This window comes from Mchenga conophoros, linkage group LG17 (assembly GCF_057382185.1).
Source record: "Mchenga conophoros isolate Kocher_MC1m ecotype Shallow Benthic linkage group LG17, M_conophoros_male_GT1.1, whole genome shotgun sequence".
Classification (NCBI taxonomy): Eukaryota; Metazoa; Chordata; class Actinopteri; order Cichliformes; family Cichlidae; genus Mchenga; species Mchenga conophoros.
Genome location: NC_140542.1, coordinates 37,024,379 through 37,038,111, shown reverse-complemented (window position 1 = coordinate 37,038,111; position 13,733 = coordinate 37,024,379). Strand labels below are relative to the sequence as shown.

The 13,733-nt window shown below is 40.0% G+C and overlaps 1 protein-coding gene across 1 annotated transcript in view; it reads left to right on the top strand.

Moving 5' to 3' along the window:
* The first annotated feature begins 2,978 nt into the window (after positions 1-2,978).
* slc2a13a (solute carrier family 2 member 13a) overlaps positions 2,979-13,733 on the top strand; it is a 106,777-nt gene continuing 96,022 nt past the window's right edge. The window contains exon 1 of the mRNA XM_085252394.1: positions 2,979-3,841. Coding sequence (XP_085108520.1) covers positions 3,268-3,841 — 574 coding nt within the window. The 5' untranslated portion in view covers positions 2,979-3,267. The remainder of the gene's footprint in view (positions 3,842-13,733) is intronic.

Below are 13,733 nucleotides of genomic sequence, written 5' to 3'. Positions count from 1 at the left end.
TCATGGTTTCTTTGTCTCCATTCTTAAGTCATTATGACACGTTACAATGTGTAGGGTTTTGTCCATATAATATTAAATTGCTTAGCTAATTATAGGCCAATCTCCAAACTTCCTTTCATGTCAAAAATTATAGAAAGAGTAGTTGTCAAACAGATTGTCTGCAGAGAAATGCCTTATTTGAAGAGTTTCAGTCAGGTTTCAGAGCTCATCAAAGTACAGATTTAGTGAAGGTTACAAAAGATCTTCATGTGGCCTCTGACAGTGGACTCATCTCTGTGCTTGTCCTGTTAGACCTCAGTGCACCTTTCAATGCTGTTGACCATAAAATTCTATTAGAATGGTTAGAGGATTACAGGTACTGCGCTGCAGTGGTTTGTATCATATCTATCTAATACAGAGGTTCCCAAAGTGTGGGGCCCACTGAGCCATTGCAGGGGGGGAACAGTGCTTGGACACTGCTAGCATAATTGACAGGTTTTTGACGGGGCTCCCACGCAAACGCAAAGCAAGAGATGAAGCATCGCCAAATATGTTTCTAAACCAACTTCATTTCAAAGCCAAAGACTAGAAAATATGGTGAAGCATGTCTTCCCTTTGGCTTCACCTCATCAGAAGACATAGCATACATTTTCACTGCTATGCTGATGACACCCAACTCTATCTATCCATGAAGCCAGATAACACACACCAATTAGTTCAACTGCAGGAATGTCTTAAAGACATAAAGACCCGGATGGCCGCTAACTTTCTGCTTCTAAATTCAGATAAAACTGAGGTTAGAGTACTCGGCCCTGAAAATCTTAGAAATATGGTATCTAAGCAGATTCTTACTCTGGATGGCATTACCTTGGCCTCCAGTAATAGTTTGAGGAACCTTGGAGTCATTTTTGACCAGGATATGTCCTTCAATGCACATATTAAACAAATATGTAAGACTGCTTTCTTCTATTTGCACAACATCTCAAAATTAGAAATATCCTGTCTCAGAGTGACGCTGAAAAACTAGTTCATGCTTTTAGTACTTCCTGTTGAATCCAGAATTCAAAATCCTGCTCTTCACATACAAGGTCTTAAATAATCAGGCCCCATCTTATCTTAATGACCTTGTAGTACCATATCACCCTATTAGAGCACTTCGCTCTCACACTGCAGGCCTACTTGTTGTTCCTAGAGTATTTAAAAGTAGAATGGGAGGCAGAGCCTTCAGTTTTCAGGCCCCTCTTCTGTGGAACCAGCTTCTAGTTTGGATTCAGGAGACAGACACTATCTCTACTTTTAAGATGTGGCTTAAAACTTTACGTTTTGCTAAAGCATATAGTTAGGGCTGGATCAGGTGACCCTGAATCCTCCCTTAGATATGCTGCAATAGGTGTAGGCTGCCGGGGGATTCCCATGATGCATTGAGTATTTCTTCTTCAGTCACCTTTCTCACTCATTGCATAGACCTCTCTGCACTGAATCATATCTGTTATTAACCTCTGTCTCTCTTCCACAGCATGTCTTTTATCCTGTCCTCCTTCTCTCATCCCAACCAGTCGCAGCAGATGGCCCCGCCCCTCCCTGAGCCTGGTTCTGCCGGAGGTTTCTTCCTGTTAAAAGGGAGTTTTTCCTTCCCGATGTCGCCAAAGTGCTTGCTCATAGGGGGTCATACGATTGTTGGGTTTTTCTCTGTATGTATTATTTTGGGGTCTACTGTTCTTGTGATTTGGTGCTGAATTCAAAATTGGTATTACTTATGGTGCTTCTTTTGAGTTTCCGATTAGTCATGCTAATTATTTTAACTTTCAGAGAAAATGTGCTCATTAAATATTCTTTCACTAGAAGGTAATTGCTTAATTTGATATGATGTAGCCTAACTATTCTATAAAGTGGCATCATCTATGGCAGGGGTCAGCAACCTAATTCAGCTCTGAGATTAATTGAGCCTCAAGGCTCAATTAGCTGGGGACAAAAAGGTAAATTCCCTAAAAGACACATTTCTTGGTTTGTTCTATGTAACTATTGTATATGCATGGAAACCCTGTCTCATTATTGATCTTCTTCTGTAATCGGTTCAATCACAAGTCATTTTCAGGCCATGTTAATTCTTCAGGGACACCGTTGTCCACGTATTGATCCTCTGAACTCATGAATGCTTTAACTGCTATGCCATTCTGTGCACTGCAGCTATGTTTCATCAGTGGTGAAGGACAATTATAGGGTTTGAGTGTATGGAGAAGATAAACTGGTTGGTATGGGTCACTGATAAACCTTTTTTTTTAGCTTCAAGCAGACAGATTATGACACATGTATTGCCAAAATAGATTAATTTAGATCAATCAAATTGTTTTTAAACAACAATCAACATTTAAAGTGAATCAGAAATTGTGCAAATGTAAATATTTTAATAGTTACAGAGTTGATTCATTAAAAATCAGCTGATCCTACTTAATTTCAAGAGCACTGAAATATACTCTGCTTGCTTTGTGGCGGTGTTAAAGCTAATCAGCAGTACAGATACTATAATCCATAAAAGTGGATAGCAGCTGACATGTACAACATCATTGTACGACTGTCTGCGCTTGGAGTTCTTCCACCTGTAATACAAAGCTACTGCCAGTAGGGGGAAGCCGTTTTCCAGTTTTGCCAGAGGCTGCCTGTCGTAAGAGTAAAACGTGTTGAAAATGTTTAAAGCAACAACATTCCGGTTTTTATATCTTTTAGTTAACAAAGGTTTTTCTTATTTTTATGATTTTATGCTTTAGCCCCACAAAAAAAGTGTTTTTTCACGAGGCTTAAGCATCATCATCAAATGAAATTATACAGCAGACATTTACACATCTTTGATGTGTATTAACGAGCATATTAATCCGCCTGATTTGGTCAGTTAACAACTGCAGACCGCATATTCCCCATAAAAGATGGTGCTGATAAGTCTTCGCTCCACGCTTCCAAAACAACATTTCTTTGCGTCACGCCGACGCTGGTAGTGACGATGTGATCCACTACACTCCTCCTATCTCACCTTTCCTACCCTACTCTTCTCCAACTCTCCCATCAGGACCACAGGGATGTCATGCGCGGATAAACAAGGCTGGAGCACAACTTTACTCAGCAGCGGGCTTCTTTTTTTTATTTGGAAGTGTCTTAGGACAGTCAGCGTGACTTTAAGTCTAAGCTGAGTGTAGTGGGGGGTAGGCCTGTTAATTGGGTGGGCGTGTGTGTTTGTTTTGTTGTCAGACGCTTCAAATACAACTCAGCAGCCCTGTCCTGTGTTGTAGTTCCCATATGTCGCGAAGGCAGGCCGACCATGACTACAACCTCCGGAGTATGAACAACCTGATGGGCGAGAGGTGGAAGAAAGTGAACGACGGAGGTGAGCGCAGTCTCATCAAGGCTCCGTCCAACGCCAGCATCAGCAGCCAGGGCGCCTCCACTGGAGCTTCCGCCGCCGCTGGTGCCCCATCAGCCCCCTCCTCCTCGTCCACTGGAGACCTGGAGAGAGCTGCCCGCAAGCAGTTTCAGCAGGATGTTACACCTGGTTTCGTTTACGTCCTGGCCATCTTCTCCGCCCTGGGGGGCTTCCTTTTCGGCTATGACACCGGGGTGATCTCCGGGGCGATGCTCCTATTGAAGCGGGAGCTGGACCTGAGCGCCCTGTGGCAGGAGGTGCTCATATCAAGTACTGTGGCCGCAGCCGCCCTCTCCGCCCTGCTGGGCGGCTTTCTCAACGGGGTGTTCGGGCGCAGAGTGTGCATACTGCTCGCCAGCTTCTTCTTCGCCGTCGGGGGGATCGTCCTTAGCAGCGCTCCCGGTAAAGAGGTGCTCCTGGCGGGTAGGCTCATCGTTGGATTGGGGCTCGGTAGGTTTCAGGGGCGTTTTCAGGTTTTTGAAATAAGGGGGCGCAAAAGGGGTGGGTGGGGTCTCAGAAATTTCAATAAAAAAAATTCTGAATTAAGAAAATTTAAAAAAAAATGTGGAGGGAATGGAGCTAACAAAATCAGTGTAGATACGGATATAAATCAATTTCATTCTACCAAGTAGCAAAACTATAGATGTCGAACATACTTTGTTCTAAGTTCAACTTTGAAAAGTAAAGCACCTGAGTAACTGTAAGCCATTATATTTCTTTTAAGTCTCCTTGTAGTCGGCTACCTAGAGTTCATGTATAGTTTGTGCCTTGTAGTGGAGATTTTCCACGGTGTCACAAAAAAACTGGCAGACACACGGACAGCCATGGACCCTTAAAGCCATTAAATATTTACCTCGTGAACAGCACCATACTACAAAATTGACATCATGGGCGTTATTGGTAGCTAGCTGCTTTTCTGCAGGTGGTGCACCTCTGGGTTTTTGTAACCTGGCATGCCGTGCCGCCGCCACCACAGCTGGGTTGAAGACACGAGTGTTGGGTTTAATAGCTCCTTTTACAGAATTCCTGAAAAAGTTTTGATTTCTCCTTCTGCATCATGGCTGATGTGGCAGTATTGCCTGAGTGGCGACGCCTATGATTAAGGAGAATATTGCAGCGGCTACCTGAGCCATAACAGTGAGCATAAATGGATTTGACTGTGTGAAAATGATACTACCGGCATTGTACAAAGCCACCAACACACCAGGGCCTTCACACTCACTGCCTGGTGATCAGTATTCATTTTGACAGCAAGTTTTCTGATTGCATCTCGTCTCTCCACAATATTTACCTTTAAAAGATTTTGTCTTGTATTTGGAAGGATCATCATTCCACTTTATAATATTATCTAATATTGAATATTCGTATTTATATACCATGAGGAGAAAAGCCCTGCTCCTAATTAAACACCCTGAGCATGCTCCCAGAGTCTTTGTTTAAGAAAAGTTTTTTTTTACCAGTCCAGAGCAAGAAACAAAGCCAACTGTAGCTTTAGACAAATTGCTATTCCAATGAAATTACTTCAGCCTGCCCGGCGCTAATGATAATGTGATTTATTGATTTCTTCTTCAACACTTCCCCTCGCTCGCTCGCCATTAGAAAGAACAGAGGTGGCACTCGGCTTAAGTGCCCCTTGAAGTCAAAGATCTTAAAGCTTTTGGTGGTTTTGGTGATGCATTGCTGCTGTAGCTCCTCCTCCCCCACCACAGGCCTGAGGTTTGCAATTAGTCGCAGGGTGTAATTACGCAGCGTGGCCCTCTGCTTCCTTTATCTGCATGCCACTGGCTGTTAGACAATTTGCAGTCCCCATTATCATCATCATCGTTCTCATTATTAGATTTGGTTGGGTATCATTAGGTGATAAAGGGGAAACTCATTCTGAATGATAAATATCACCCCATCAAAGGAAGCCCAGATAAACCTACAAAGCACACAGGAGACACATAGTGCCTCTGATTTTGCCTTTATTATTGAGTTGCACTCGTCTTATTGGCTGCCTCGTCCCTGCTTCCTTCCCTGCAGCCCACCTTTGCACATTGCCTTTCTCCTACTTCCTTCCGTGCATGAATATTTTTGCATTCTGAGCTTTCTCCCCTCTTGAATCATCCATCTCTCTGCGTGGTCTTCCTTCCACTCTGCGTGCCTTTCCACGCAACGCTTCTTTTGATCACAATTCAATATGCCTCACATTATTTATAGCAGCTGCTGTTACTCATGAGTCGCATCTCTGCTGTTAAAAGTGGCTTTCAAGGCTCGGTACTCGTCCATCACCTCTTTTGAGACCAGTAAGCGCTCCTTTCAGTGATACATGGAGGACTTGCACACCATTTTTATCATCTTCGGTCAGGGATCCTTACTAAGCTCTACCCGCCTTAAAGAGCTCGGTGTGTACCCCTTTAACAAACTAAAGTCGTTTATTAATTTGCTCCCCTTTTCCTGCATTTCTTTTGCTTCCTGTGAGAAGCAACTCGAACTTGGATTCTTTTTGTGTGATTAAAGACCAGTCGTACTCCAATTTGCATGTTTGTCTGGCACTGGAAATGTGCAGATGATGACAGCTTCTTGGTTAAATTTGCACTACTGTAAGTGGAATGATGTAAGACAATTTTATAATGAATGAATGGAAGTTTTAAAGGTTATGCTGGAAACCCTTGTATTTATTTCAGATTTACATTTTTGCAATACATGCATGTTTAGGCTCTTTTCCAATGAACTGCTCTCATAGATAACAGTCTAACCAACTTAAAGTGTGAATCTTCTGAAACAAGGTGCCACCAGCAGCATTATAGTGCAATAATAGTGACACAGCAATATAATAAGTGACTGAGCATAAGGGAAATATATATATATATATATATATATATATATATATATACAAAAAGTGGCCTGGGGAATATTTTACCAGGAAAATCTAAATAAAAGATTCATCAGAATCAGAATCAGAATACTTTATTGATCCCTGGGGGAAATTATTTAAAATAGCTGCTTAAAATTTTAATCTAACAATAGCTAAAGTAACTGAACTATGCTACTCTGCAGAAGTTGTGGAATATTGTCATGTGATAGAACTGAAAAATATTTTTCAACTTTTTAACCAGTTGCTTAAAACCATGCCTTTCCATCATGCATCAGTAATTTCCATCCACCATTTGCTCTTCCTGTTACGTGGAGCACAACTGGAGTGCTCCGGCAACACTCGGCAGAGTATTTGTTTGCATTTGGGTCGCTCGTCTCCACCTGCTAGTGTCCCCACCTTGTTGTACTCAACAGTGTTTTTGCCTCAAGTAGTGAAGCAAGTTTGTTGTTTGCACATTTAGTGAGTAGTGTGGAAGTAGTTCCCTTTCAGATACTAAATCACCATCAGACACTGACAACAACTCTGACTCTTAGACACGTGCACTAGGACCACGCACATGCGTTGTGTTGCTATAGCCATGATATCCTGATAAGATACTTTCATATCGTGCAAACATTTATAATGATATTATTGTGGACAATATGATGTAGCACAGCCCTAGTTTGTAAAGCTATAATGTGTATGTAAAGGTGGATGGAACGTGTTGGTCTGAAAAGTAAAGACCAATCCTGAATTTATTTTTATTGTCCATCAGGGGGCGACTACTCTGATCAGTGTAATCGGGATAGGCTTTAGCACAAGCCTACCTAGAGATATCGCTGTCTTATCTGTATACAGTGTCTTTGGCTTTGCTGTCAGATCCAGATGGATCACTGTCCATTACCTATGTGTATTAGGGATGGGATAATACATTGATATGCCAATATACAGTATTGTATCACAAATATCAAGAACTTGTACTAAGTAATAATACATTTTTGCTTTTATTCTCTTTAGAGTTATTTTTTGCGTTCAATGAAACATATATAATGATTTCACACAGGTGATTGTCTTGCAACATATTGTTTCGCAGGTATCATGATACCATGGGTATAGTGATGTTAACTTAACATTAGTACGATGCTGTATTGTATTTGATATCTCGCAGCTGACTGAAACGTTTGTCCTACAGTGGCCACTAGGGCTGCACGATTTTGCATAAAATGAGAATCACGATTTTTTTTGCTTAGAATTGAGATCACGATTCTCTCACGATTTTCTTTTCCAATATAAATATTTATTGCACTTATTAACTGCACATCAACTTCGTAACAGTTGAGACTGAACATAAAAACAATAAATAAACATAAAAACAACAAATGTCTCACATTTTGTCGGTGCTGCAAAATGTTGTACTGCTTGAAATTCCGTCTCCACCGTTGCTCGACACTGCGTGTATAGAGCAGTTAGTGCAACAATAGAAAAATAGTTGCGGGACGGCACTGTGTAGCGTTTGTCTACGGTGTTGATCATTTTCCTAAATCCCTCGTTTTGCACAGTGTTGATGGGAGCCATATCTTTGGTCAGGTGATAAGTAATAGCCTCTGTAATTTCTTTGTGCCTGTGGGAGTTCGACGGGTATAGGGAAGCGCTGTATAAGGTTCCCGTTATTGATGTTTGGGTGGTTGACCGGGACGGATTTTCTCCTGTCACTTTCACTTTCACTTTTGAATTTTTTTGTAAATGTCACTTTCCAGAAGTGTTTTTTTTTTCTTTTTTTCTCGTCATTTATTTAGACTGCTTACGGGGAATTTTACACAAACAAACCTGACACTTGATAGAGAAAGGGTTTCTTTAATGGCAGCAAATAGCTGCCACTTTGTCTGATTAAAATAAATTGAATGTGTACTTCTAATTAGCTAGCATGGTAAATTAGACAGGTGGCTCTGATGATCTAATTGCATACACAGTGTGAAAGTGTTGAGAAAACTCTTCAGTCTCAGTCGTTGTGCCCTGTCGAACCTCCATCCACCCATTTTAGGCATGTTTTGAGTTTGTGCTTGACTCCCTGCTTCAAATGTGGAAAGGTTTCTAAATGATTTCTATGATTACTTCATCTGAATTGTAGAGGATTTGATTTCTAAAGTATTGTTAAAGCATGGCCATTATTAAGTTAGAGAAAGTTGGATTAAGAACCTCTATTTAAGTACAGTAAATACACTGTTTGACATTTAAAAGTACAGGGTGGGACACAAGGTTTACAATGTTCATATCAGTAGGCCTGAAAGAAAGAAAACTCGAATAACTGATTAGATCATGACGAGAAAAAGTGTTTTATGCAAATATTTTTTCTGTTTTTCTGTTGTAGACATGTAAATGGAACATATTTATGCATTGTACTGCTAGTTGATCAAAATAAGATGCTGGAAAATTTTTAATTTATTGACTTCTTGTAAAAAAATAATATACAGATTAATTAAAAATGAATAAATGACAAATTATGTATTTTGTTTGCAGCTCTGTGTGGAAATTACAATATGAGAAGAAAATAGATTAAATGGGTAGCTTATGCCAAAGATCCCGGAGGGTTTGTGTCAGGAAGGCCATCTCATTTAGAAATCTGCCAAATCAAAGATGATTGGCGCAATGGAGCAACCTGCTGTGGTGATCATTTTTGAATAAGGGAGCAGCTGAAAGTATCTTATTCCACTTAATAAACTGATGATGTAGTCTTGTTGTTCTCTCCATATTGTGTCACTCTGAAGCGCACATAGACCTGAGATACCCATACTAATGTTAACATGTGTATATGTGTGTGTATGTATATGTATATATACTAGGGGTGCAACGATACACAAAATTGACGGTTCGGTTCGATACTTTGGTGTCACAGTTCGATATTTTTTCGATACAAAAAATGTTCATGCCTTTTTAATTTGTCATTTATTAAAATTATGAATATATATTTTAACTCAAAAGTAAAGTTTTTAAATTCAATGTTGCTGAAACATCAAAATAATAAAAAAAATAAATCCATATGATCGAGGAATCACTCATCTTTGGAAAAGAGAGTTTATTACAGAGAAATGGCTCTTTCCAAAATAAAAGCTATACTATACGCTTCTTCTGGGGTATACTCTCAGCAGCATATTAAACATATCAGGTCCCCATAAGGAGCATCACGTGCTAACGGCTGTCTAAATGACTCGGGTAAAGTTTGTAGCATGCGTGCTTGTTGTTTTTGTCTGCTTCCACTTGTCTTTGCACTAGGATGATGTCGGCGTAAATGTGCAGTCATATTCGTTGTGTTCCCACTAGTGCTGTCAGCGTTAATCTCGTTAAAATGACATTAACGCCATAACGCCGCAAATCTCCGTTAACGGATCGCCCCGTGTGTGGGGCTGGACGGCGTCAATACGTTAACAAGCTAACTGCGCTAACGCAGTAGTTCCCACCCATGTAATTGAGCATTGCCTGGCACATCCGACATACTGTTTTACTTTTGTCCATGACATGCTTACCATCAGGGTCATGCTTCACATGAAAACCAAGATAGTTCCAAACGCCACATCTGAATGAGGGTGGGGGAGGTTCAATTTGCCATGTTGCAACGAGCTTAGCTTCTGTCTTGCTAGCTTGCGCTGCGCTCAGTGGATCTGCACTGACAGTGCAGCCTAGGCGGAGTAGTCGAACGCAGATCCACTGAGCGCTCAACACAGACAGCATCGTCCTTCCCTCCCCATCTCCAGCTGCCTCCCTCTTCCCGCTCCACCACAACCACCCACACATGCAGGGCCTTGGAGTAGGGGTATGTCACCAGGGTGCAGAGGAGGCTACCCCCCCCCCCCCCTCTGTCCCCTTCTGGCTGCCTCTGCCTCAATTTTATCCCACAACTTAGACATTCACATTACTCACACTCTCATTACACATACATATAGGATCTTGGGGGTGGGCACGATACACGGAGTTTAAAAAAAAAAAAGAAGAAAAGTTGATAAAATAAATTTTAAAAATTGTATTGTTTGATACATATGCGTACCGAACCGAAAGCACTGTATCGAACGGTTCAATATCGATACGAGTATCGTTGCACCCCTAGTATATACCTGTAAGTACATACGTGTCTTGGTTTGTTATTCGAGCTACAAAGCCAAATATATGTAGCAAACTGTATGGAGGATTTATGATTGGGTAGGACATAAACAGAAAGTAAAAATAATAATTAATCGTTACTAACTAGTGGTTAAATCAGCTCATGCTTCTTTCTATTCTGTTTTAAACATATTAGGTTATTTTATTATAATCATTATTTTCCTTCGGTTTTACATTTTATTTGTGTTTTTTATATCGCAGTAATATGTTAATACGTTCAAATTAAAGCCTGATTATCATTATTATTATTATTATTATTATTATTATTATTATTATTATCATCAAAATGGCACTGTGATACAATGATATGCAATAATAGTAGATTGCAAGACAATCATCTGGGTCAAACCTTGATCTGTTTGTCACTGAATACAAAAAAATAACTAAAGAAAAAGAAAAGAAGACATTATTTATATTTTGTGTCATTTGTTTATAATTGGAGTGATATTTTGCTGTGTATTGCCGTATCAATACATTAGCCCATCCCTAATACACATAGGTAATGGGCAGTCAGCCGCCGTAAACACCGAGAGTGAAATACCAGTCTATAAATATACTGTGATATTAACACAAGCAGTCGTAACACTGATGCGAATCTAAAGGAATTTATTGAGTTGGAGTTGTTTTTTTTAGAAACAAAAGTAATAAAAACTGAGGGAAAAGCAATAATTGTTTTCAGAGATTTTAAGATAAAGTGATGAAAACAGCAAAGAAATGCATGAAATACAGAGACTGCTAAAGTGTCAGCTGCACACTATCATTAACTGAACAAGCTCTGATTGCTCTTATGAGGGAGAGAACTAATCACATGGGTCATTTCAGCTGTTACATCATAAGTATCCCCTCCCTTTTGTGCTGTTACATTTTTACCATACAGAGATCTCCATTAACCAAGCACGCGTGAGCCAGACACTCAAAGATAATGAGGCAAACTGAAGGTGGAGACGCTAATGAGGCAACCTGTTTTGCATGCAATTTTTCTGGCCCAGTCCGATCACCTGCACATTAACACGAATGTCAGTTCTCAGAAAAGCCAACTGTTGAGCGTTTTTGAACAGGACTCACCGGAAAGGTCATCAGAGCTGTTTGTCAAACCAGGAAAGGCCATACACCGCCATGCCATGCCTTCTTGTATTTCTACACATAAACCTGGTTATTGTTGAGCTGACCTTTGCCTAAGCACATCGACTGTTGTGCGATATGAGCTGGTGCTTGCGCAAGCAGACAGACAATGTTGAGCCAGACTTGCGGGATTAACTCTAATTTATTATTTGATTTAGTATTTTCAAATTCAGTCAAACAGTTATCCACATCCAAACCATAATTTCCGATAGATAGATAGATAGATAGATAGATAGATAGATAGATAGATAGATAGATAGATAGATAGATAGATAGATAGATAGATAGATAGATAGATAGATAGATAGATAGATAGATAGATAGATAGCACTAACCCTGACATTGACCAGGCAGTCAATGTTTCTGCTTTTATCAAATTGTTCTCTGAAGTTTTGGTAGTCAGGGAGCCAAAAAAAAAAAATCATAATTCAAAATCAAAACATCAGAAAAAATTTTCATTAAAAAAAAAAAAGCCTAGAGGAAGTCTAGAGCTGTTACATGCAGCTCTTTTGCCGTCACCAGTGGCTCTCTGTGGCTTTGAAAACAACATTTGGTGAATATGAAAATTATCCTCTTAATTTGCCTAAGACCCAAACTCTTCCACGACATGCTTTTTTAATTTCTCTTTGATATTTGGGCCCGATGAATGTAAAAACAAAGAATTACCAGATTTTTTTTTAAGCCTTATTTTTGTTTTTAAGAAAAATGAGAGCCACATATGAGGATATTCATTTAAAATTTTGATGCCCATGTAGAGCAAAATTGAGTATTTTAGTCTAAATAACCCAAAATGTGATGTCCACATATGTGGACGCCAGGTCCTAGGAGGATAAATTCAATTGGCCATCATGGATATAGACACATAGTTGGCTTATCCCCCGAGCTATGCATTACAAATCCAAAAAATAAAAGTAAAGGAGAAAAACTGAGAATTTAACTGTGTGGGGGCAAAACAGTTTGGTTTCATCACCAACAACTTCAGATGTTCTCATTTTTGTTTAAGCTATTAAACTTAAATTAAAGTTTAGTAAAGCACCATCACACCATCAGAGATTACAGCTTTTAAACTGAGTGCTCATAAAGAGCCAGCTGGTCTTTCTTCTCCAGTATATGATTTGCCTTGTTCCTTGTTCTGCACAGAGATTTCTTCAAAGTCTCTAAATTATTTGATGATACTTACGGTTTGGGTTAGGTTTTCACAGAGGCTGACTTGGAGCTCAGCGGGTTAAATAGGTTGGCACTACAACTCGAATATGCTTTGCAGCTCCATATAGACTTCTTGTTCTTAAAAATGTCTCTTTTTAGTAAAGGTTGGATGACGGTATGGTTGGATTATGGCTAAAACCTCAGAGAGCAAATCGTGAATGCTCCGTCCTCCATGCTCCAACTGAGAGGGGCAATTGCTTTTATCAGTTTTATCAGTAAAACTCAGTTAAAGTTGTACCCTCTTCAATAAAAGTGGGCAAACTTTGCCCACTTTTGACAGGGGCAAAGAGGAAGCATCCAACTGAGTACACATGTTTAACATGATGTCCTAAAAGTTTATGATATATTGGGGGAATTATTCAGCTCTATCCTCAGTTCACCCTTTATCAGGGGTCTCCAACTCCAGTCCTTGAGAGCTATTGTCCTGCAGCTTTTAGATGCATCCCTACTCCAACACAGCTGAATCAAATGGTTGAATCACCTCTTCAGCATGCCATCAGGTTTGGCAAAGGCCTGCTAACAAGCCATTCATTTGATTCAGCTGTGTTGGAACAAGGATCTATTTAAAAGCTGCAGTAAAGTAACTCTTGAGGACTGGAGTTGGAGACCTCTGCCCTACAGTGAAGCAACCAACAGCTGTAGGCATCGGTGAGCGAACAATGCTTCCAAAACAGAGTAACGTTACAGCTAACAACGCTCATGTTAACATGCTAGAAGACATCCCCACGATCACGAAGGAAGCGATCTAAGTTTTCCCTCTTTTCTTTTTACATTTTCAAGGACAAGGTAGGTCATTAAAAATTTAATCTGCGAAAAACTTTCCATTTTCAAAACTTTTCCATTTGTCAGATTTAACCAATCAGTGGAGAGCTTGCCCCAAGACAATGCATTTCCATTTGTTCAACAAAGAGCCATAAAAATGTTTCTTTTCTGCCTTAAGCCTCTGATGCATGCTGGCTTAGTTAGTCATAATCCAATGCCTCACACACAGACAAAAAAACATGCACAAATAAAAGGACACACAGA